Source organism: Remersonia thermophila, chromosome 1 (assembly GCF_042764415.1).
Source record: "Remersonia thermophila strain ATCC 22073 chromosome 1, whole genome shotgun sequence".
NCBI lineage: Eukaryota > Fungi > Ascomycota > Sordariomycetes > Sordariales > Chaetomiaceae > Remersonia > Remersonia thermophila.
In genome coordinates, this window is record NC_092217.1 from 3,914,896 (window position 1) to 3,938,537 (window position 23,642).

Sequence of the window (23,642 nt, forward strand, 5' to 3'; positions counted from 1 at the left end):
GGTTCACCATCCATCCATCCATCCATCCCGTCAAGTTCATGCCTGTGCCAAGATTCGAGGAACATGTCGTAAAATCCTAAGCCACCGCGCCTTGTATATATATATATATATATATATATAAAAAGAAAACCATCGACATCCCTCTCAGCGAGAACCCACACCCGCCCAAGCCCAAGCCTACGCCGAACCCGCCTCAACCGCCACCACCTTGCCAAACCGGTCAACCTTCCCAAGCGCTTCCCGACCCTCCGTGGCCGCCATCAGGTGGCCGCCATCAGCTCCTCCACCTCGCGCATCCGCCTCGTCTCCTCCTCCACCAGCCACTCGAGCACCTGCTCGGCGACCCGGTAGCGCGCGTTGCGCCGCCCGTACACGCGCGCCACGCAGCCCACGCCGCGGGGCACCTTGATGGCGTCGCGGGGCGCCCAGTCGGCGCGGGCGTCGAAGAACTGCTGGCCGGGGCTCTCGCTGGTGGTGGTGCTGCTGGTGGTGGTACTGCTGCTGCTGGTGGTGGTGGTACTGGTGGTGGGCCAGACGCGGTACTGCGGGACGGCGAGGCCCATTTTGGCGCAGAGCTCTTCGACGCGCTTCATGATGTGGAGCTCGTCGCTGTATTTGTTCGCGGCGGCGTCGGCTTGGCCGTTGGGGGATTGGGGGCCGTTGTTGCTGTTGCCGTTGTTGCTGTTGCCGTTGATGCTGTTGCCGTTGATGCTGTTGCCGTTGATGCTGTTGCCGTTGATGCTGTTGCCGTTGATGCTGTTGCCATTGATGCTGTTGCCGTTGATGATGCCGCCGCCGCCGCTGCCGCCGGCCTTGGTTTTCTTACCGCCAGGGAACTTGGGAACGCCGGCCTCGGTGAAAGCGATCTGGCCGTCGCGCACGAGGTACTCCACGGCGCATTTGGCCGCGTGCTGTTTGGCGTCTTTGCGCCGGGAGAAGGTCGGGAGGGTCCAAGCCCCGCCGTCGCGCCCCTGGGCGGGCGAACCCTCCTCCTCCTCCTCCTGGCGCGGGAAGCTCAGGAGGTTGGACCAGGGGGAGAGCTTGAGCTCGCAGACGCAGGTGTGGCGAGGGTTGCCGCCAACGTCGTACACGCTGCCGACCCTGAAGTCGATCACGGCGCCGCTGACTTGGGAGAAGCCTGCGGCGACCACGGATGAGCCGGCTGTCCTGGGGAAAGTCTCGTGAGGGGTAGACGAGCGAGAGACGTACTGTTCAACACGCCGACCCAGTTGCTGTCGCCAATGCTCGGCTCGGTCGGGGTCGAAGAGAGGAGGACGGAAATGGCCTTCTTTTGGACCTCCGAGAGCGGCCGGCGGCTAGCCTCCTGCTCTTTCAACCAGTCCATAAGCTTGCGGTAGATGAGGGGCTCGTCGACAAACGACGTCACCGTCGCCGAGTCGATTGTCTTGGCCATCGTGATCCTTGCCGCGAGGTTGTTTGACAGGCGATGAGCGAAAGGACCGAAGAGGAAAGAAACCAAAAGAAAAAAAATAAACAAAAAAAAAATAAGGAGGGGGGCAATGAAACCAGCGCCGAGTGGCCAAGAAAAAAAAAACAAAATCCCGAGGACGGTTGGGTTGGCGTTGGTGGTTGGGAAAAGGTAATGATGGTTGAGGTGAGGTGAGAAATGGGATGAGGAGGCATTCCAACATCCCCGACGAACCTTGACTTGGCTTCATGCAATGAGGCCGGCCATGTGGCCAACGGCTGCAACTTGAAGCCTTCAGAAGACCAACATACCCACCCCCACCCGCAGCAGCCATCCAATTCGGAGCGCAACGCCCATACCAAGTCTTACGCCAGCCGAATGCCATTCATGGAGCAGGGAGCACGATCGGGTTCCGGTGCCGGCAATCGGCTTCTTCATTTTCGTGGGTATCAATCATGTGCTGTCTCCAAGACTCACTCGAAAAAGCCACCCGCATCGCTCCCCTCGCTATCGCTCCCGTCCTCTGACTCGGCTCCTTTCCTTCCACCACCACCGCCCCGTGCCGCCTGCTTCGCTGCTTTCGTGGCCTTCTCCGCCTTCCGCTCCGGACGCGACCCCTTGTTCTTTTCCTTCTTGTCGGAACGCTTCTCGGTCGGCTTTCCGGCCTTGGCTGGGGGCTCTTCCGTCTCTGCCTCCGAAGTCCGCTGCGGCGGCCGGTTCTGGATCCGCTCCAGCGCCGCATCGCCCTCCTCCCTCGTCTGCTCAATGAGCTTCCACATGGGCGGCCGCGGGGTGCGCAGGTACCGGGCGAACGCGGCCGCCTCCTCCTCTCCCTTGGGCCCGGACGCGACGCCGGCGTACAGGCTGACGTAGGGCTCCATGAAGGGAAAGTATTTGGCGTAGTCAATGTCGACCTCGGCGACGTGCAGGTCGGCCTTGAACTGGGCCAGCTCCGCGGGGTCTGTCGTGTTGGCGATCCGCCTTTCGAGCTGCTTGGCGAAGCGCATGGCCTTTTTCCTTTCTGCCCCGGGTGTCAGTCGGATTCGGGCCGGTCCGTACGCAGAAAAGAGAAAAGAAACAAACAAACAAAAAAAAAGGACGTACCAAAGAAGCGCACCATGTGGTACTTGGAGATCATCTTGCTTCGCTCTTTCTTGAAGTGGGCGTCCTCGATGCGCTGCTTGTGGGCGGCCAGCTCGCGCTCGAGATCGATGCGCTTGTTGGCAGGGAGCTTGCCATCCTCCTTGTCGTCGTCGCGAGCCAGCAGCCTCTCGATGGCTCTGGCGCGCTTCTTGATGGCATTGATGCTCTCGAGGTCGACGTCGCGCTTCGGCTTCTTGTGCTTGCCTTGGGGTTTGCCAAAGGGCTTGCCAAAGGGCTTGCCATGGGGCTTGCCATGGGGCTGGTGGGTGCGCTGTCTCTTCTCGGCGGGATGCCCCGAGGGCTCTTCGTCAGGATGCGGCCGTTTGCTTCCCATGGCGATGCCGGTGCTTAGGGGCGGATTCCCGGGGCGTCGTAGGAACAGAAGCGCGGCGCAATGGGATCTAGGTCCTGGGGGAGGCGAACGAGAGAAAGTGGATGGAAGCTCGGGAAGCGTTTGATCCGATTCCAAAGAAAGCGAGCGCCTGCTCGGGGACAAAATTTAGTGGGGCCGGCCGCGCGATAAGGGTCAGGCCAGGGTTGGGGTCGAGCGACGCCATCCTACTCCTAACCCTCGCCCCTCCACCCTCCACCCTCAACCCTCAACCCTCCAATTCACGTCTCACTCACGTCTCACTCACTCATGTCCCACCATCCACCCATCCACCATCGACGACGTCAACCTCGACCTCGACTTCGGCCTCGACCTCGACGTCAACCTCGACCTCGACTTCGGCCTCGACCTCGATCTCGGCTCATTGACTTCCCTGACCGCCACCCTCCCTCTGTGGCGTAGCCATGACTTGACATTCTAGGCTTGGAACAATAAGCGCATATGAGGATGGACTAAGGGAGGACAAGCGGCTTTCTCTGGGCTTCTCATTCCATCCGTCCTCCTACGCTGCCACCCGTTGGATCTGTAGCGTTCGCCTCCTGTGTCTTCTTCTTGTTTTTCTTTTTTGGGACACCGTTCCCTATACTCCTCCCTCTGAGCACCCGTCATCGTCATGGATCGTCCCGAGTCCGGCTTGGTCCGGTGGTCGCCCAATGCCTCCCACGACTCGTTCCTCCATGTCAACGTGCATCGCCGCGTGGTGCAGCTGTTTGAGCCTACGGGCTTCGCTCAGCCCGGCCGCTTCGACTACCGGAGGGTGGGCAAATGCGACGACCTGCCGCCCCTGACCGCCTACGACTGGTCGCCCACCTTCCCGGGCCTCGTCGCCGTGGGCACGGCCGCGGGCGTCGTCAACCTGCTCCGGGTAGACGACAGCTCCAACGCCTACCTGGAGCTCGGCCTCAAGATCTCGCGCACATGCCAGGCCGTCGCCTTCAGCACCGGCGGCAAGCTGGCCGTCGCCCTCGACCGCGTCCGCAGCGACACGTGCTTGCACATCTGGGACGTCAACCGGCTGTCGAGCATCGGCGCCTCCCAGCCCGGCTTCCCCCTGGACGTCCGGCCGCCATCCGACCCCGTGGATCGCCTCGAGCTGAACGCCTCGGTGTCCAGCGTCCGCTTTTTCGAGGACAACCCCAACGTGCTTGTCGCCGGCATCAAGGGCCAGGGCTTGCGCATTCATGACCTGCGAGGTGCGTCCGCGAGCTGCCGCCTGACGAGCGGGCCCTCCTGAACTAACGCCTCCCCCCCCCCCCACCCCCTCTCCAGACCACGGACAGGGCCCCGTGGCTCAGTTCCAGACGAAATGCTGCAACAACCTGGCCATCGACTATGCCGACCAAAACTACTTTGCCTCGTCGGCCTTGGACCAGCCCGGCGTCATGGTCTGGGACCGCCGCGCCGTCAACCGCCACCACATCAACCCGGCGTACGCCGACGCCCTCGAGCACGACGGCCTTCCCTGGGGCGGCGCCCTGCGCCTGGACCGCGCCGTCAACACCGAGGTCGAGCCCGTCGACACCAAGCACTCCTTCATCCGCGCCCTGCGCTTCTGCCGGGACCACGCCGGGACCCTCGGCGTGCTGTCGCGCACCGGCCAGCTGAGGGTCCTCTCCACCCGGCGCGAGCACCTCGAGCCCGAGGCCAGGGTCACGGGCAGCCCCGAGCTCCTCGAGGTGGCCCGGTCGCACGAGATGGACCCTCTCTTCGTCGACCACAGCCGCACCAGCGACAAGATTGTATCCTTTGACTGGATCACCATGAGCTCGCCCGTGCCCCGCCCCCGCGTGCTCGTCCTGCGCGCCAGCGGCGCCTTTGAGGTCCTGGAGAAGCCGTCGTTTACTTCCGAGTACCCCTTCAAGCTGATCCCCTGGCGGTCGCCGCACCGGGGACAGGCCGGTAGGTTGGCGACAGGACGCTCTCCCCCCCGGAACACGTCCCCGCCGTCAAGGCTAATTCTCGTGGGGACGCAGATGGCGCCGATTACCACCCCGATCCGATCCATCTCGAGCCGTCTCACTCCCAAGAGATCTACGCCCCGCTCCTGACGGAGCACGCCCTCTCCGACGTTCCGCTCTTCGGCCCCAACAAGGCCGACGTCAAGGCCCTCGTGTCCAAGGCTTGGTCCGAGGCTTCCGACGCCCGGCTGCGCGCCGGAGACACGCGCGACCTCCGCCCTTCGGCCTCGTTCGAGGAAGCAACGTCGGTCGCCGAGAAGCTCAACGCGCTGCGGCTGGCGTCCCGGCAGCGGAGGAACGAGCCCGAGGAGGCGCTCGTGTCGCAGCTGGAGCGGCACGAGAACTTGCTGACGGAGCTCCAAGACGCGGCGGGCCTCTCGAGCAAGGAGCGGTACACGGCCGACCATGTCATGCTCCTCCGCGCCCAGGAGGGCTATCGCTTCGACTTTGTCAAGAACCAAAAGATCGTTGCCGACGACCCTTGGCTGAGGGATGTTTGGGCGTGGGTAGCCGGTACGTAGCGGCGCGCGGGGGGACGCTGGGAGGGGGGCACATGATCGGCTGACACGGATCGCAGGCGCCGAGGCGGCGGCCTTCAACGGCGGAATGGTGTCGCACCCGCTGGACCTCGGGTACATGGGAGTGTACTCGATCTGGGCCAACGACCTTGGTATGTGCACACCATTACTCCTTCTCGCGCGCCTCAGGAGACCGTCTGACGGAGACCATGACGAGCAGGGAGCAAACCTCAGACGAGGCTGCTGGATGACGGACCCGACGCGCCGATTCCCGACGACGCGGACTGGGAGCGGTGCCTGAACGCCATCAACAAGAGGCTCGGGATCCCCAAGTTCGACGGGCCCGCCGAGACGAGCCGGGTCCACCACCGCGAGATGTGCCTCGAGATCTGCGGCTTCGGCCAGTCGTACGAGGCCGATCTCGAGCAGGCGCTGTCGGCGTCGGGCCCCCGGCGCGAGTCGACCTGGTACACCATGGTCGCCGCGCGCGCCATCTTCCGGGGCGACACGCGGAGCGCCGTCCAGGTGCTCAAGAAGGCCAGCGCCGACCACCCGGAGCTGCTCTTCGTCTCGCTGGCGCTCCAGCTGATCGGCCGGGCCTCGGCGGGCGGCGGCGGCGGCGGGGACGACGGGGACGACGGGGACGACGACGCCCAGACGGCGCTCGACTTTGACGAGCGGGTCGCCTGCAAGACGGACCCGTACCTCCGGGCCATCTCGGCCGTCATCGCGACGGGCGACTGGGCCGTCATCGCCAACCAGGCCTCGCTCCCGCTGCGCGACCGGTGCTTCGTCGCGGTCCGCCACTTCGGCGACGACGCCCTCACGGCCTGGCTCGAGCGCGAGCTCGCCCGCGCCGTCGCGGCCGGCGACGTCGAGGGCATCGTGCTGACGGGCATCACGGACCCGCTCGTCCCCGTCCTCGCGCGCTACGTGCAAAAGTTCCACGACGTCCAGACCGCCGCGCTCCTCCTCGCCCTCGGCGCGCCGCGCTTCATCGACGACGTCCGCGCCGCCGCCCTCCGCACCGCCTACCGCCACCACCTCCAGCGCCACCGCGCCTACTTTTTCCGCGCAAAGTTCGACGTCGAGTCCACCCTGCGCAGCAAGCACCACGGCAAGCCCACCGTGCCCGAGCCCGTCCGCCAGATCGGCCTGCGCTGCATCTACTGCGACGCCGAGTTCAAGCTCGAGTCCCTGCCCCCGACCCGCGGCAGCGGCAGCGGCAGCGGCGGTGCTGGCGGTGGTGCTGGCGGTGCTGGCGGTAGCGGCGGCGGCGGCGGCGGCGGCGGCGGCGGAGGCAGCGGCATGGGGACGCCGGTGCTCCCGCCGCACGGCGGGCGCGTCTTCTACACGACCTCGACGCCGGGGGGCAGCCACACGAGCATCGCCACGACGGCGGTCGCCCCGAGCGGCACCCCGCGCACCGAGGCCCGCGCCCACCAGCAGCAGCAGCACCCCAACCCTTACACCGACAAGATGGTCGCCAGCGGCGTCAGCTGCCCCAGCTGCAAGCAGCACCTGCCGCGGTGCGTGGTGTGCCTCGAGGTGGTGGGCATGCCGCGCGGCGACGGTCTCAGCGGGCCCCAGTGGCAGAATCGCGGCGGCGGGGGCGGGGGCGGCGGCGGGGCGGGGCCGGGGCCGGGGATGCGGAAGCGGCGGCGAGGGCGCGCCGCACCGCTCGCTTTCCGACCTTTTGCGCGGCGTGCGGGCACGTGCTCCATCTGGATCACGCACGGCAGTGGTTTGCCAGGCATCGGGAGTGTCCGGTGCCCGAGTGCCGGTGTTTGTGTAATAAGAGGGTCAACGAGGAGTTGGATTATGCCTAGAGGAGGAAGATCCTTGGGAGGCTTGGTACAATACGTGTTTGAGGTGTTGATGATTCCAGGGGTGAAAGGAGGGAGGAGGGGGGTTGATGATGATGATGATGATGGCGCCTATGCTTGACATTTTACTATAGATGGCACGATAAGCTCTTCCTTAATCCACCAACACAGCAAACGAAAATCGGCTCCCAAGTCGCCCGCTGGCTTTGGATTTCACACAACATCGAAGGCCAGACGAGAATAAAAACCGGGACTGACCAAGATTAGCGTAGATATTATTCCCTGTGTATAGTATATAGTAGTACATCTACCTGATCCACGGTGGGCATCCTCTTCGCCAGCGACGCACTTCCACCCGCTTTCCTTCATTGTCTCTTTACGCTCTTGCAACCTCCACCACCGCCGCTCACGTCTGTTGTCTATCGTGACCATCTACCAAGAAAAGGCCAGCTACAAGACATACCCGCCGCCGACGCCAACGTCCCTCCACGCCCGCACGCCGCGGCAGTCCTCAAGCTCGACGCACCACCAGAGGGCGTCCCTTGCCTTGTCCGCCTGCCCGCTCTCCTCGTAGGCCCTCGCCAGCGCCAGCCACGCCTCGCCGCTGTTCCAGCCCGTGCCGAGGCGGGTCAGGTTGGAGAGGAGGGCGTGGGCGCGGTCGCGGGCGGCGAGCCGATCGTTGAGCGGCAGCGACGTCGCGCGGTGGGGCGGGGGCAGGGGCGGGCCCAGCAGGGAGGAGGCCGGCGAAGCCGGCGGCGGCGGCGTGGTCGTGGTCGTGGCCGTGGTCGTGGTAGGGGGTGGAGGAGACGGAGAGTGGGAGTGGGTTCGCCCGTTGGTTTCGGCGACGAGGGCGGCGGGAGCGGGCCGGGGCTGTTTTGGCCTGGGCCTCGTAGGGCCCAGGCCTAACGGTGCCGAGGGCAAGGCGGGATGCTTTTCTTCCCAGCTGCTGCTGCTGCTGCTGCTGCTGCTGCCGCGGTTCGACAACGATGACAACGACGACGACAATGACGACCCGTTGATCAAGCCGTCGTCGTTGAGGGACAGCGCGGCAAAGTCCATGCCCGGCACGGCCGGGGGCGGGAGGAGCTTCTCTGTGTAGATGTCCAGGAGGATGTTGGACAGGCCGACGATGGCGGCAGGATGGTCGGGGAAGTGCATGAGCGCCGTCTCGAACTCTGACCGCGCCTGGTACGGTCGTTCACGGGCGACCGAGAGCTCTGCAAACTGTACGGCGGAAGAAAGCAAGAAAAAAAAAAAAAAGTCAGCAATGGGATCCTCCAAGGACGAATCTCGTAAGAAAGGTAGGCAGGTCGGTCACTCACCTCGGCCCAGACATCCGCCACCACCTCGCCGACGCACTTCTCCATCCCCCAGCCGGCCTGGCGTATCGACAGGGTGCCCGTCGCATCGCTCGCCACCTCGGCCTCCAAGGCCTGCGCCACCGTGTGCGCTTCCGAGATGGCCTTTTCGGCATCCTCGAGCAGCCCGGCGCGGCGATAGAAGCCGGCGATGGCCAGCCACACCTGAACGAGCACCATCCTCCGCCGGCGGCGGTTATGCTCGGGCGAGAACTGCACAAACGGCAGCAGCGGAGCGAACGATGCTGTCGCCGCCGCCGCGGACGATGACGACGTCTGCGCGACGGCGAGGTCGACGTTGGAGCGGCTCGCCTCCGTTCCGGACCGAGACCGGGACCGGCGGGGCCCGTCCCTCGGCGGCTCGACCGTCGGCGTGGGCGGGAAGAAGTGCCCGAGCTGGCGGTCGTCGAAGGGCGCAAAGGACCGGGCCGCGTCGAGCGGCGGGACGGGCGGGCTCGTCTCGCCGCCGCCGCTGACGGCGCGCGGCCGGCTGGCGCTGCGGTTGCGCTTCCGAAGGCTGTTGCGGGTGCGCTTGATCTCGTCGGGCTTGGCGGTGGCCGGGCGGGCGAGCTGCGCGTCGGCGGGGTCCTGCAAAGACAGCGGCGGGACGTCGGGCACGTCCGAGGCGTGCGTGGTGGCCAGCGAGGTCTGCGTCGTTTGCGGGCGGGACGGCAGCGTTGCCGACCGTTCGTCGTCGGCGCGCGGGCGCGTCTTGTCGGACCTCGCAAACAGGCTGCCCCGGACGGTGCGCGTCGTGGCCGCCGTCTTGGGCGGCTCGGCGGCCTTGGGGAGCTCGAGCTTCTGCTCGATGTGGCCGAACAGGCGGGGGTAGAGGGTGAAGAGCTCGGAGCTGGCGTTGACGGCGACGGCGGGACCCTCGATCAGCTCGAGGATGGCGAGCTGCGTCATCTTGATCTGCAGGATGCCCTCCTTTTCGTAGTCGTCCATGTCGTCGACGAGCCCGTCGCCGGCCGTGCGGGACGCGGCCTCGCGCAGGTGCTCGCTGCGGTAGCCGGCCAGGTCGCGGCTCCCGAACAGCACCGAAGGGTCCTTGAACTGCTCGATGGCGCCCTCGCAGGCGCGGGCGGCCATGACGTACTCCTGGCGGGCGCTGAGCATCAGGGCCAGGAGGTGCCAGAGCGGGATGAGCGAGCGCTCGCGCCAGTAGGGGCCCAGGCGCAGCTCCTGGTCTTGGGTCATGTGCCGGGCGGTGAGGAGGGTCGCCTTGACCAGCTCGATGGCCTCGGACAGCCTGCGCTGCTCGGCGTAGAGGACGGCGAGGGCGAAGACGCCGCGCGGGTCCAGGGTGCGGCCGTAGCCGGCCGACAGCGACCGGCGGAGGCACGCGACCGCCTTGTCTTGGATGGCGGTGCGCGACTCGGCCTCGCACGTCATGCGGGCCCACTGGGCGTGGGCCAGGCCGACGGCCTGCCACGCGACGGCCAGGGTGGGCGGCGGCACCTCGTCGCGCAGGGCGGCGTCGGCGTCGGCTTCGGCTTCGGCTTCGGCGTCGGCTTTGGCTTCGGCGTCCGGGCCGGGGCGGCTCTCCTCGTGGTCGATCAGCTCCTGCAGCTCCTGGGCGAGGCGGTGCGCCTTGGCGGCGGCGTCGCGGCCTCCGAAGCGGCACAGGGCCGAGATGCAGGTGGCGATGGTCTCGAGGACGGTGGCGTCGTTGTCGAGGGCGGGCTCCTGGCGGCCCGTCTTGGCGACCCTCGCCTTGCCCTTCTTGATCAGCTCGTGCCACGAGTCAAACGACATGAAGGCCAGGTCGAACTCGGCGACGGCGAGGTGCACGGTGAAGAGGTGCCGGAGCACGGCGGTCGAGTGGTACGTCTTGGCGGCGGCGCCGTAGAGGCTCTCGAGGGCGGCGCGGCAGAGGGCGTCGCGGCCGCCGGCGCCCAGGTCGTGCTCCTTCCAGCCGCGGCCGTTGAGCACGCCCCAGTTGAGCATGACGCGGCGGACCAGCTCCTCCACCTCGGCGCGCTCCTGGTCGGCGCGGGGGAACTTGGTTTCGTTGTACAGCAGCGCCTGGTAGATGGCCTCGATCCTCTTGAGCTCGGCGCGCAGGAGGCTCCGGGCCGACGTCTCGTGGCCGGCGGCCGGCAGGAGGCCGCCCGTCGGATACGGCAGGCCGCCCTGCAGGATGCTCGACAGGGCCGAGTAGTACTCGGCCCAGACCTGGCGGCGCGGGACGCTTCCGCGAAAGCCGTAGCCTCCCGGGGGCACGCCGCCGCCCGCCTTGGCCGCGGGCGCCCAGTAGGCGTCCCAGGTGCGGAAGCAGACGAGGCAGCCGGGGTCGCGGAGCGAGCGGGCGCCGTCGCGCAGGGCCTGGGCGGCGAGCATGCAGTACTCGGTCAGGAACAGCTCGGCCCAGTAGCGGGTCTGCTGGCGGGCGGCGGGCGTGCCGGCGACCCAGACGTCGTTCAGGGCGGGCAGGGCGGACTCGAAGGCGGCCAGGGCGCCGTCGCGCTGGCCGTCGCGGGCGAGGCAGTTGGCGCGCAGGTAGGCCGCCTTGAGAGCGCACACGGTCGTCCAGCCCGAGGCGGGGGAGGGAGGAGCGGATGCGCCATCGACGAGGGGGGCGGCCGGCGCAGCAAGCTCGGCCTCGAGGGGGTCTCGGGCAGGCGGGCGAGGGCGGTCGAGTAGTCGCGGAGCACCCACAGCAGCCAGCCGGCGCAGACGCGGGCCTGGTAGGCATCTTGGGGCTGTTGGGATTCGGCGTCGATGGCGGAGAGGAGGGTCGGAAGGTGGTTGGCTGATTCGGCGAGACCGGCGTCGGCGGAGGCGGAGGAGGAAGGTCGGGCAGCGTCGGCGGAGGGGACGGCGGAGCCCGGCTTGAGGTTCGCCGTGGCGATGGAGTGCTCGATTTCGGCGGTCAAGGTGAGGCCTGCGATGGAGAGAGCGAGAGAGAGAGACAAGGTCAGCAGAGGGGGTCGCGGCAGGACGGCGGGGAGGCGAGAGCGGGAGTCGCACATGCGCGGTCTGGGGCGTGCTTCCGCACCTTGCGCACCAGCTCGGGCACGGCATCCCAGTTCTCGTCGCAGCGGGCATCGTCGAGCTGTTGGATGTAGCGGGCGGCTTTGACGGGGTCGGGCTAGGCGAGTCAGCAAGAAGCCCGGGGGCAGCGAAAAGAGAGGGAGAGAGGGAGAGATAGATAGAGAGAGAGAGAGAGAGGAAGAGAGAGAAAGAGAGAGAAAGAAAGAAGAAAAAAAGAAGGGAGGGAAAGCAAACATACCATGATGGCCTCGCTTCCAAGCCCCTGAAGCTCGGCGAGTTGATGCTAATCACCACCAGACTCAAAGGCCAAGCCGGCCGTGCGATGGTATGTCGCAAGGACTTGTTTTTTGGGAGAGGGAATTGGTTGGTTGACGGAGAAGGAGAAGGGGTAGTTGTTCTGGAGGAGTGGTTCAGAGGTTTGGAGTTGGGTGTAAAAGAAAGATTGGTAGATGTACTCGGTGAGGGAGGGTTGGACCCGTTGAAGTGGTGGTGGTTGTTGTTGTTGTTAGGTTGGACAGACATTCAGCGACCCAATCCCGCCGACAAGTGGAACGGGTGGATCCCTGTTTTGGGGGGGCCCCACTCACCCGCTACCTCACCCGCTAACTCACCCGCTAACTCCAGGTACACAGTACCTCACCTACCAGCTCTCCCACGAAACCACCCGCTGGAACCACCCGCTGGAACCACCCGCTGGAACCACCCGCTACTGGGACATGGCTTCGCCGCCCAGGAACGGACAGGGACCAAGCCGTGGTGCCTCAGGTATCTGGTAGTTACGCAGCAGGTGGTACGTACCAAGCCACGGTATGGTAAAGGTACGGTAAAGGTGCGGTAAGGTACATAAGGTACCGTAAGGTACAGTACTGCGTACCTGCAGGACCTTGAGTGGGTGTACTGTGTAAGTGGTACTATTATAGCATAGTTACATTGTAACTTTCCAAGTTAGGAAACTTTCTCAAACTTCTTTTTTTTTTTCGTCTTTCACATCCCACGCGACTTTCCTACTATACATCAACTCAACCCCAACAACCCCAACGACCAAACAACGCGCTCATGGAGAAATGCCAATGGCTTAGGTATATCACAATGTGCTGAGTGGATTGTCCGTCTCCGAGGTTCATTGGGGGGGAAATTTCCATGTTTCTGTCTGCTTGAGAAGAATAGCCTCCTTCTTGTTCCCTTTCCGCTCGACGGCATCAAACCCTCGCTCCCTACACACCCATCAAGACAACATCGCCAACCATGGCCGCTCCGCCCGAGCTCCGGGTGCTTTGCCGCCGGCTGGCCTCCACCCCGGTCGACGACCTCCCTCGCCTCTGCCCCGTCCTCGTCGGCCATGTGCTTCGCTGCGGCGGCCCTCTCTCGGCGCCCGCCGACGCGAAGCCCAAGGACAAGTCCGCCGACACCGCCGTCCTCGTGCACAAGCTCCGAACCCACATCACCACCCTCCTGACGGGCAAGAGCCCCGCCGGCCGCTTCGCCGCCGTCTTTCTCGTCAAGGCCGTGGTCGACGTCGGCGGCTGGGAATCCCTCCGCGCCGCCGCCCCCTGGCTCCGGGGCCTGATCGGCATCCTGAACGTACGTCTCCAAGCCCCCCCCAAAAGACGTCGACGAGAAGCTGACGTCCTCTTCCCCCTCCCCCCTCCCCAGAAACCCGACCCGCTCGCCTCCAAGGAGCTGTGCATCATCACGCTGACCAAGATGTACGTGCTCCTCCACGGCTACCCAACCCTGGTCCGCGAGATGGCGACGCCCACGCTGCCCGACTACGTGTCGGCTTGCCTTCAGCTCATCAAGCCGCCCGCCGCCGGCAAGGCCCTCAAGGTGCCGGCCGCCTTTGTGGACACGGTCGCCTGCTCCCTGGCCAAGCTGGTCGTCCTGTACCCGACGACCCTCCGCCCCTTCACCGCCGCCATGCGGGGCGCCCTGCGAGCCTACGTCGCCCCGACCTGCTCGGACCCGTCCCTGGTCCCGCGCGGCCTCCGCGAGAGCTCCCGCCGCCTGCTGGCCCTGCTGCCGTACACGGCCCCCAAGAACGGCAGCAGCGACGAATGGGCCAAGGCCCTCCGGTCCACCCTCCTCGACGTCCACGCCGCCCTCGACCAGATCTTCCGCGGCGTCGTCGAGCCGTGGGAGTCGTCCACGGGGTACCGGGGCCAGGCGCCGCGCGCGGGGCCGGAGCCCACGGGCGGCGGCGACTCGCCCGACGACCTCCCTCCGTGGTCCGGCGTCCAGGCCGGCGCCGAGCGAGCCATCGGCCTCGTCGAGCTCCTCTGCGAGCACCTCGCCAGCCCCACCAAGGCCGCCGTCGCCCTGCCGGTCGGCGAGCTCGTCGACCTGGCCGCCCGCGTCACGCTCGTCACGCCGCCGTCGCCCGGGTCCGAGGACGCGGTGCCGACGAACCCGGCCATCGGCCGCGACGAAAAGGCCGAGCTGTGGAGCGTCCTCCCGGACCTGCACGCCGCCGTCCTGCGCCTGCACCACGCGCTGCTCCGCCGCCTCGGCCCCAACGCCTTGCCTCTCGCCACCGACATGCTCGACCAGATGGTGCGCGTCTACGCCGCGTCGCGCCAGAACCACCCGTCCCTGCGCGCCGCCGCCGCCGCCCTGACCAAGGACCTGCTCCTCCTCTGCGGGCCGACCCTCCCCAAGCTCACCGTCGACTCCCTCGCCCCGCTGATCCAGTCCGCCTGCCATGAAATCCTCGTCGCGACGGGCCACCTCGCGGCCGAAGAAGCCGCCCCGACCCAGCCGCCCAAGAAAGCCTCGGCGGGAGCCACCAACGCCGACGCCTACCTCCCCGGTTCCGCCGCCGCCGCCGCCGCCGCCGCCGCCGCCACCACCGTTTCCAACGCCATTCTTTCGGACGAGACGACCGCCCTCCTCCCGCTCTTCCTCTCCCACCTCCCCCAGCACCACCTCTCCCCCGACCTGCGCAGCCTGCTCGACCGCACCGCCATCCTCGCCTCCCACCGCGCCGCCATGCTCGCGAGCTGCCTGCACCCCTACCGCGACGGCCGGGGGCGGTGCCGGCCGAGCGTGCTGCCCTTCCTCGTGCGGGCGTTCCCGCGGGACCAGGAGGTGGAGGTGTTGCGGAGCAACCTTTTGAAGGTGGGCGCCGCCGCCGGAGGGGGACATGCCGGCGGCATGATGACGATGGAGATGGACGCGGAGGAAGAGGAGGAGGAGAAGGAGGAGGAGGAGGCGGGCGACGAAGAACAGGGCGAAGCAACCGCCCCGAAGAGCGCCGGCGGGGGGATCGTGGTGCCCCGGGAGGCCGGAAACGACGCGAACGGGATACCAGGAGGAAAGGCGAAGGCGGCGGCGAGGGCAGGAAACAGCGGCGGCGGCGGCGGCGGCGGCGGCGGCGGCGGCGGCGCCAACCATCATAACCCCTGGGGCGTGGCCATGGACGTGGACACCGACGCGGACGCGGCGGCCCCGAGCCAGAACCCCTTCGCCGCCGTCACGGTCACGGCCACGACGCCCGCCCGCCCCGAGGAGCCCGCCCGGCCGGCGTCTCCGCTCAAGCGCAAGAGCGAGGTGGCCGGGGCCGACGACGCCAACGACGCGGGACACCCGCCGAAACGGCTGGCCGCGGGGGACGCCAAAGCGGCCGTCGTGCAGGCATCGGCGGGGCCCGCAAAGGAGGATGGCGACAAGGACGAGGGGGGCGAGAGCGAGAGCGACAGCGAGGGGAGCGTGCAGATCGATATGACGCTGGACGATGACGACGACGACGATGATGATGATGATGACAAAGAAGAGGAAGAAGACGAGGAGTAGAGAGAAAAAAAAAAACCACCCTGATGGTCCGCCGACGTGTGCCTATCGGGGGTTGCAACCGTTGGAATAGAGCCGCCCTCCTGGGACTTGTCCGTCTGTGGTATACAGGTATAGATTGCGTGGTTTTGTTGGCACAAGACCCTCTCGGTTGGTCTTTTGCCTCTTGAGCTGGCAGAAACTAACACGTCTCATCAACCCTCTTTACCCTCCTCCGCTTTCTTTTTGACCGTTCCGTCCAAGTTGCATTCAGCTAATATCCCGTTTTCAACCCCAAAGATCTCCCTTTCCCCAGCCGCCACCTTTGCAAAAGGTCCCATTAGACTTGTTGAAAAAAAAGAAACAACCCGAAAAAAAAAAAAAAAAACGCCGGTTCTCTCCCTAACCTGCTTGTAAACCCTGCCGCCACCTCCTTGTTTGAGGAGTTATATATATGTGTGTGTGTGTGTGTGTGTGTAAATCTCGGAAGCTGTTTGTATACTATACAAGACGTGAGCAAGCACGACGACGTTTGCCCAACCGTATCACGATGCAACCCACGCTTGGCCCCCCCCCCCCCTCGCCCCTCTTCCCTCCTTCTTACCCTTCCAAAAAAAGAAAAAAAAAAGAAAAAAAAAGAAAAAAAGAGGAAAAAAAAAAAAGAAAATCAATCCCTCAACCAAGCCCTCCTCTTCTCCTCCTTCCTCTGCCGCCTCCTCTCCTTAAACATCTTGAGCTCCGCCTTGGTCGGCTTGATGCCCGCCCTCTCGGCCTTGAGGCTCCGCCCGTCGTGCATGTTGGCCGCCGCGTCCACGTCGAAAAAGGCGCGCATCTGCCGGCGCGCCTTCGCCTCGTCCGAGTGCCGCTCCGCGCCCAGCTCGGGCGCCTGCCACCGGCCCGTGTGGCGGTTGAACAGGGCCGCCGTCGCGTAGGCGTCGCCCGCCGCCGCGCCCGCCGCCGACGGCGCCGCCGCGGCGCGCAGGTTCTGCGCGTACCACGCGTTCTCGTCGTAGTCGCCGTGGATGGCCGGGTTGTAGCCGCCGGCGAGGGAGGCGGGGTTGCTGAGGACGGTGCCCGGCTCGCCTTCGGGGGAGGCGGCCGTGGCAGCTGCAGCAGCAGCGGCGGCGGTGGCGGCGGCGTCGGCGGCGGCGTCGGCCGAGGGGACCCGGGGGTTCTCCTTTTGCCAGACGCCGGTGAAGCGGTTGTAGAACCAGTAGCTTTGGTCGTTGGGGTTCCAGTGGTACTCCCAGCCGTCGTCTTCTTGGGGCTCGGCGGGCACGGGCTCGTCGGGGAGGGGCGGCGCGTCGTCCGGGAGGGGCTCGTCGGGGAGGGGAGGAGCGGCGCCTTCGGGAGCGTCTTCGGGTAAGGGTTCGTCGGGGAGGGGCGGATGGGCGGGGACGGTCGTCGTCGCGTCGGCAGCCTCGCCGTCGCCCTGGCGGGAGCGGTCCGAGGCGTCATCGTCAGGCTCGGAGCATTCGCCTTCGGAACGAGACCGGGATGGCGATGGCGATGGCGAAGGCGATGGCGATGGCGATGGCGATGGAGATGATGCTGGGCGCTTCACGGCGTCGGTCTGGCCTTCAGAATCCTGAGCCGCTGGCGGGTCCTGCTCGTGCAGTTCCGGATCGGGGTTGCGTTGTGGCGCCTGCTCCAGCGCCTGCTCTGGTTCCCGCTTCGTCTCGTGGCGCTTGACGCCGTCGGCATTGTCGGCCGAAGCTCCGGCCGCCTCGGGGGTGGTCGACATGGTGGTAGGAAGCCGTTGCGGGTGGCCGGGAGCCAGTGGCTGCGACGCCAAGGAACCGCTCCCGGGCTGGAGGCAGAGCAAGGCGAAGGCTGTCTGCCAGGAAAGGAATTGGGAGAGAGCGCCGGCGCAGATCGACCGGAAATTCTGCCGAGGTGTGCGTCAAGTCGCGGATGCGTGGTGAGGCTCGGTGGAGGTCGATGTTGAGGCGGAGGCGGAGGTGGACGTGGACGTGGAGGTGAAGGTGGAAAGAGTCGAGAAGCGATTCAGCACGGCAGCGCGCATGATGGAGAGAGCTCGGGTTGCAGCTTTGACATGGAGCCGACTTGTCCGTCGGCCGGCGCTTGGCCAGTTCCGGGTTCCGTTACCGTTCGGTGGATGGGAAAAAGTGGGTCGGTCGCCAACGCGGGCCCGTTTTAGTATAAAAAGGAACCGGTAGCAGCCACCACCACCAGCAACAAGCAGCAACAAGCAGCAACAAGCAGCAACAAGCAGCAACAAGCGCCACAGCAGCAACCAGCAAGCCACAGCACCAGGGAGTTTGCTGACATCAGCGGCAATCGCTCCCAAAAACCCTGGAATGGGAAGACGGAGAAAGGCAAGAAAGACAAACAAAACAAAACAAGAGCAAAGGGAGCGGGTTCCCTTGGTTCCCGCCCCTTTTTTTGCTGGATCCTGACGTTAGTTGCTTACAAGTTCTCAAGGAGGGCATCTCCGGAGAGAAACGACCAACTACATAGTTATACTCCGGACGTAATGTACCTGGGTATACATGCACCAACCACACCACCCCCTCCCCTCCCCTCCCCTCCCCTCCTCTCCTCTCCGCTCAACTCTGCACCCGTCTCGCCCTTTTCTTGTATTCATCCCGCCATTGTTCCAGAAACGGCAACTCGGGTCGACAAGGCCCCGCAAGGACCCTCAGAGGGAAGACGTCGGTGACACCTTTGGCTCGATGCTCCGTTGGCGAGGTCGACTCTGCAACCCAACAGCATGGTCAAGAGATGGCTCGATGCATGGCGAGGCCGTCCTTGGTGTACTATACTAGGTATGCTTTTTTTTTGGCCTACCGCTCCCTCCATGCCTGTCTCCCGTTGCAACCGCTTGCCCGTGGTCTGTCCGGAGCGCAACGGCCACCCCCCTCCCCCCCCTCCCCCAGCGTTGCATGCATGCCGCCAACTTGAGACGTTCCAATCCCTCCCCCATCCGCCGTGTCACCGATCCAGATTCTTTTGCAGCGAGAATCAACGGTTTCTGAGGCGCCGTGGCGACCGTAGTTTTCGTTGTGCTACATACATATCCGGTCCCAGCTCGGGAGTAGGACATACGTGGACGCGGCCTCTCTTTAACCGGATCTATATATGTATGCATAGATATACCCACCTACCAACGGCTACCACTCCTGCGACCTGCGACGTCTGCCATGGTAAAAACAAAACAAGAAGACGTGCTCCCGATCCCGCCGTCCTCCCGTGGCATTTTGCTCGCTTGACAGGCGACTCGCCGATTCGTTCGGGAACCGCATCCCAGGCCCGGGCCGTGACCCGGCGCGCGGGACCGACATATCAAACCTCCATCTCCCCCTCCCCAACGAGGCGTCTTCCCAGGAATCGGCCAATACAGAGCCGGCTCGAGGTCTTTTGTGCGCCCGCACCGGTCAGGATTTCAGGGGTCGTGCAGGCGGCCTCATCAACCTCAAGCAACACTCCACGCCAACGACGGGGTCCGGTGGCGTGCTAGGCCGGCACTTTGGGGTGGTAGCCTTATGCTACGAACCGCCCTGCTTTGTATACTACGGTTCCCGTCCCAATTCTTCCTAGTGCAGCACGCATCGTCCTCCTTTTTTTTTTTTTTTGTTATTGAAGCTTGCCGTGTCCTGGTCGCTGGTCGCCTCAGCCGTCCCTCTCCGTACAAACCCGGGTGTCAGGAAGCGGAGAGAGAAACGGATTGCCGGTGTCGTGTCCACAAGCCGCTTCATTCTTGAGCTTCCAAGACGGCACGATGGCTCCCCGGAGCGCAGCGTCGTCGCGCCCAAGGCGAAGCCGGATGCTCCCGTGCCTTCGCGCCGCCGTGCCGTCCGCCCTGCTCCTCCTCGCCGCCGCGGGCCCCCTCTCGGCCCGCGCCGAGACGGTCCTCGCCGACGACGACGACAACAACGACGCGTGCGAATGCTACGTGATCAACGACGACCAGGGGACCTACTTCACGCACCACCGCTTCTTTGACTTTGGCAACCTGTCCGAGCACGCCGGCGTGCCGCCGGCCCTGCGCGACGCCGCCGCCAGCGCCCGCGCCAACGTGACGAGCGCCTACTTCCTGTCGGACGCGTGGGCCCGGTTCTGGATGATCAACAGCTGGAACAGCAGCGCGGCCGCCCGCGCCGACGCGACCGTCGCCATGGTCAACTCGCCCAACAACGTCTACATCGAGGCCGGCGCCGAGCCCGACCCGCCGGCCCGGACCTGGCTGACGCTCCGCACCCAGCGGCTCCCCGGATTCCAGACGGTCGCCGAGATCGAGAGCCTGTCGGCCCGGTTCAAGTACCTCTCGGTCCGCATGCACGCGCGGACCGTGGGCGCGCCGGGGGCCATCACCGCCTTGTTTACCTATCGAGTGAGTTTTTTTTTTTTTCTCTCTTTTTTCTTTTTTCCCCATTTTCTTCTCTCTTCTTTTTTCTCTTTTTCTCTCTCTTTTTCTCTCTCTTTCCCCCCTTTTTTTCCTTTTTTTCCTTCGCTTTCCCCCCTTTTCTTTCTTTATATATATATATATATATCCTAGACCATCATCGCCCGAAGAAAAAAGTCTTCCCTCGATACCCAGAGAAACCCACTCACCCTCCCCGCCTCGCAAGCACGCCGACGCCCTCGCCGACGTCCAAGAAGCCGACCTCGAGATCCGCACCAGCGACCCGCGCAACCTCCTGCGCTACACCAACCAGCCCTCCTACACCGAGGACGGCGCCGTCGTCCCGGGCGCCTCGGTCAACGCCACCATGCCGGGCGGCCGCGACTGGACCGCCTGGGCGACGCACCGCCTCGACTGGGTCCCCGGGCGCGCCGCGTGGCGCGTCGACGGCGCGCCGACCGCCGCGCTCGCCTTCCAGGCGCCCCGCGACGAGTCCGCCCTCCTCCTCAACGCCTGGAGCGACGGCGGCGCCTGGACCGGCAACATGAGCCTCTTCGACGCCGCCTACCTGCAGGTGCAGTGGATCGAGGTCGTCTTCAACAGCACCGCGCGGCGCAACGGGCCCGGCGGCCCGGAGCTGAGCAGGGCCAGGAAGCGAAAGAGGCGGGACGGCGACGAGGACGAGGACGAGGACGACGACAAGGACGATGACGAGAGCGACGAGGACGACAACAACGACGAGAAGAAACGGGGAGGATGCAAGGTCGTGTGCAGCATCGACGAGACGCCCGTGCTGGGGAGGCCGGTGGTGCTGTGGCGGAGCGGAGCGAAGAGCTGGCTCCGAGGAGGAGGAGGAGGAGGAGGCGGCTGGGGGGTGCCCGCGGTGGTGATGGCCGTCATGGCGCTGGCTGCTACGGGGTGGGCGGGCTGATCGACACGTTGCCTGGCTTTGTCTTTCTCCATGTTTCTGGCGACCAAACGCTGGAAGGGAAAAAAAAAAGGGGTTGGCGTTGGGATCGAGCCGCGAGCGTCTTTGGTTTCGTTGATGCATCTTCTGCTGCGCTTCTCTGGGGTTGTCTAGGTACAATAGTTCGATGCCGGTCGCTCGAATGTCAATCCCTACCTACTCTACCGACCTACCTACCTACCTAGCTGGCTGGCTAGCTACCTAGGTATCGAAGCAGGGCTGCTTCGGAGCTCGGCTTTGTGATATATACAATGCCTTATCACGGTCGTTCTTGGGTTCTGCGGCGTCTTGAATCGCCCGTCTCGAATCCAACGCGCTCATGGTCATCGCGGGGGGAGGAGGATATGGGTTGTGGCTCTATTCCCGAGATCCATTCCATAACGCCGGCTCGCCCATCGTTTGCTCCGTCGGCTCGGTGGACCCTCAACACCAAGCATCGTTCTACGGGACTCACCCGGGTATCGCTCGCTGTGATCACGAGGCAAGATGTATATACATCGTCAAATATACGACCATCCCTGCCCGCCCGCTCCCTTGCCTTTCTAGAACACCCTGGGGTCCTCAAACCCATTGGCCCTGCTTCTACGTCTACGCCCCCCGCCCCCGCTCCGACGAGCTAAACCACCACGCAACCCCGCGTCGTCTAGGCCGCGGTGGCGGCGGCGGTGGTCACCGTGGCAGCAGCGTCCCGCCGGCGACGTCCCCTGCGCTGCCGTCCTCCTTGGCCCGCTTGGCCCGCTGCTTCGTCTTGTCCTCGTCCTGCCCCCCCTCGGCCTCGGCCTCGGCCTCCAGCTCGGCCGCCATCCTCTTCTTGTCCTTCTTGCTGATCTGCACCGCGCCCCGCGCCAGCGCCTCCTTGGGCAGCGGCCGGATGACGGGCTGGACGACCCACCACGGCCGCCAGCACTCGCGCACCACGCGGGCCGAGCTCTCCCGATCGCCCTCGGCATCGGCATCGGCATCGGCCTCGTCCTCCCCGGCCGCGGCTCCGACGGCCGAGGCCGGGGCCGGCGGCGGAGGGGGCGGCCCGTCGATGCCGCCCTCCTCGACGCTCTTGCCCCCCGTGCGCTCGTACTCGAGCAGGCCCTCGGCGACCTTCTTCTCGACGAGGCGGCAGATGGCCTCGTACGCCTCCACCTCGCCGAGGTGGGTGCGCGCGAGGGCGTCGCGCACGTCGTGGTGCCGCCCCACGAGGTGGCGCAGCAGGTGGAACAGGTGCGGCTGCATGCCGACAAAGTTGGGCGCCAGGCGGTCCGGGCACTCCTTGGCCACGTCGCTGCGGCGCTTGGTCGGCTTGCCCGTGCGCTTGCCCTTCTCGTTCGCGGCCGGGAGGCCCTCGATGGGCTCGTCCATCCACGCCGTGTCGTCGCCCGGGACGAAGAGCGGGCGGCGCGCCGGGCGGGGCCCGCGGCGGGCACGTGCTCGTGGAGGATGTCGAGGTAGCGGCGAAAGACCTCGTCGACGCGCCAGCCGCCCTTGCCGTCGCGGCCGCGCCAGTAGCCGCGGGGCTCGCTGCCGGGAGGCGGCGGGGCGGCAAAGAGGCCCGGGTTGCTGAGGTTGCCCTCGGCGCTCATGACGCCGTCGGCGCCCGTGGCGGCGAGGCAGCGCTCGAGGTCCTCGTGCTCGAGGATGTTGCCGTTGGCGAACAGCACCGTCTCGGGCGGGAGGTTGTCGCGGAGGTAGCGGATCATCTGCCAGTCGGCCAGGCCGGTCAGGTGGCCCTTTTGCTCGCGGCGGCGGCCGTGGACCGTGAGGATGCTCGCGCCGGCGCTGAGCACGTTCTTGGCGTAGGCGAGCGTGGCTTCGGGGGTGTCGAGGATGCGGATCTTGGCCGTGACGGGCACGTCGAGGTTCTCGTGGAGGATGCGGATCATGCGGTGGATCAGATCCTGATCCTCCTGCAGGAAGGAGCCGTAGCGGCCCTTTTTGGCGATGTTCTGCGGGCACCCCAGGTTGAGATCGACGGCATCGCAGTGCGGGGCGACGATCCTGGCGGCCGCGAGGAGGACGTCCGGGTCGTTGGCGCAGAACTGGACGAAAAGCGGGCGGTCAAAGGCGGGGTTGCCGTCGAGCCAAGGGGTCGTGGAGCCGGGCCTCGTCGCCTGGAAATGCTGGTCGCGGTACTTTTGGCTCTCGATAAACTGCCGCGCGTGGAACATGGGGCTGTAGGCGAGCACGCTCGCTCGTTCCGACTCGGGATGGAAGGACCGGGAGAGCATGCGCCAGGCCTGCGACGGCGGGGAGGGAGGAGGGGGAGAAGCGGTGGTTAGTGCGTGCGCTTCGACGAGGTGTTGTGGTGGTGCTCCCGCGCCGGTGGTGGGGAGGAGGAGAAGGCTAGGTCAGCTCACAAACTCGGACTGGTCCACCATGGGAGCGACGATGTATTTCGGCGAGCCTAGGCTCTCGTAAAAGGCACGTCCATGCAGCTTTAGCTTCTTGGGGCCGGCCGCTACGGCGGATCCAGGCGCCGCGGGTTCTGCGGTTCTTGTCGAGTCGGCCGCCATTGTCGTCCACCGTACCCGCGAGATGGCCTCGCGGAACCCGCGTAGGAATCTGAGCGCCAGTTTCCTGTGCAAGAAGGCCCTGGAGACGAGGGCTGCCTCGTAAAACAATTCCGCAAGAAAAAACCGGGGCGCGGGGGAAGGGGGGGGGAGGGAGGCAAGGTCTTGTGGGAGTCTGCGCCGGCGCGCGCAAAGCGGGATGGATTGGATGCGATGGCGATAGCGAAATTTGGGCGGGATGGGATTTGATCTGCAAGGCTGACATTCCCCATCCTTATCGATAACTTGAAAAAAAAAGTTCCCAGCCTTGTGGTCCTTGTGCGCTTGCGCTTGCACTTGCACTTGCACGCGTCCCGTAGTATACACAGTACAATGCAAAGATTACAGATGGGTGGTAGTTACCTTACGTCCTTACGCGTACGT

General features: G+C 65.5%; 8 protein-coding genes across 8 annotated transcripts; 3 read left to right on the top strand and 5 right to left on the bottom strand.

The window, feature by feature from the left end:
- Window positions 1-260: 260 nt before the first annotated feature.
- On the bottom strand, window positions 261-1,414 carry VTJ83DRAFT_1091 (uncharacterized protein; the record flags this gene model as incomplete). Its single annotated transcript, XM_071007212.1, has 2 exons — window positions 261-1,138; window positions 1,210-1,414. 2 exons carry the CDS (start codon window positions 1,412-1,414, stop codon window positions 261-263), a joined length of 1,083 nt encoding a protein of 360 aa, XP_070870444.1.
- A 488-nt stretch (window positions 1,415-1,902) lies between these two features.
- VTJ83DRAFT_1092 (uncharacterized protein) lies at window positions 1,903-2,906 on the bottom strand (the record flags this gene model as incomplete). The annotated part of the gene is made up of 2 exons (XM_071007213.1): window positions 1,903-2,450; window positions 2,534-2,906. 2 exons carry the CDS (start codon window positions 2,904-2,906, stop codon window positions 1,903-1,905), a joined length of 921 nt encoding a protein of 306 aa, XP_070870445.1.
- Window positions 2,907-3,576: 670 nt separating this feature from the next.
- On the top strand, window positions 3,577-7,386 carry VTJ83DRAFT_1093 (uncharacterized protein; the record flags this gene model as incomplete). The annotated part of the gene is made up of 5 exons (XM_071007214.1): window positions 3,577-4,156; window positions 4,233-4,862; window positions 4,937-5,434; window positions 5,499-5,591; window positions 5,660-7,386. The coding sequence occupies 5 exons, from the start codon at window positions 3,577-3,579 to the stop codon at window positions 7,384-7,386; spliced, it is 3,528 nt and encodes a 1,175-aa protein (XP_070870446.1).
- Window positions 7,387-7,715: 329 nt separating this feature from the next.
- Window positions 7,716-11,861, bottom strand: VTJ83DRAFT_1094 (uncharacterized protein; the record flags this gene model as incomplete). Its single annotated transcript, XM_071007215.1, has 5 exons — window positions 7,716-8,489; window positions 8,588-11,227; window positions 11,281-11,510; window positions 11,597-11,717; window positions 11,859-11,861. 5 exons carry the CDS (start codon window positions 11,859-11,861, stop codon window positions 7,716-7,718), a joined length of 3,768 nt encoding a protein of 1,255 aa, XP_070870447.1.
- Window positions 11,862-12,865: 1,004 nt separating this feature from the next.
- On the top strand, window positions 12,866-15,409 carry VTJ83DRAFT_1095 (uncharacterized protein; the record flags this gene model as incomplete). The annotated part of the gene is made up of 2 exons (XM_071007216.1): window positions 12,866-13,201; window positions 13,274-15,409. 2 exons carry the CDS (start codon window positions 12,866-12,868, stop codon window positions 15,407-15,409), a joined length of 2,472 nt encoding a protein of 823 aa, XP_070870448.1.
- Window positions 15,410-16,052: 643 nt separating this feature from the next.
- On the bottom strand, window positions 16,053-17,129 carry VTJ83DRAFT_1096 (uncharacterized protein; the record flags this gene model as incomplete). Its single annotated transcript, XM_071007217.1, has 1 exon — window positions 16,053-17,129. One exon carries the CDS (start codon window positions 17,127-17,129, stop codon window positions 16,053-16,055), a length of 1,077 nt encoding a protein of 358 aa, XP_070870449.1.
- A 1,998-nt stretch (window positions 17,130-19,127) lies between these two features.
- VTJ83DRAFT_1097 (uncharacterized protein) lies at window positions 19,128-20,682 on the top strand (the record flags this gene model as incomplete). The annotated part of the gene is made up of 2 exons (XM_071007218.1): window positions 19,128-19,739; window positions 19,978-20,682. 2 exons carry the CDS (start codon window positions 19,128-19,130, stop codon window positions 20,680-20,682), a joined length of 1,317 nt encoding a protein of 438 aa, XP_070870450.1.
- Window positions 20,683-21,387: 705 nt separating this feature from the next.
- VTJ83DRAFT_1098 (uncharacterized protein) lies at window positions 21,388-23,222 on the bottom strand (the record flags this gene model as incomplete). Its single annotated transcript, XM_071007219.1, has 3 exons — window positions 21,388-22,062; window positions 22,137-22,946; window positions 23,067-23,222. 3 exons carry the CDS (start codon window positions 23,220-23,222, stop codon window positions 21,388-21,390), a joined length of 1,641 nt encoding a protein of 546 aa, XP_070870451.1.
- Between the last annotated feature and the right edge of the window lie 420 nt (window positions 23,223-23,642).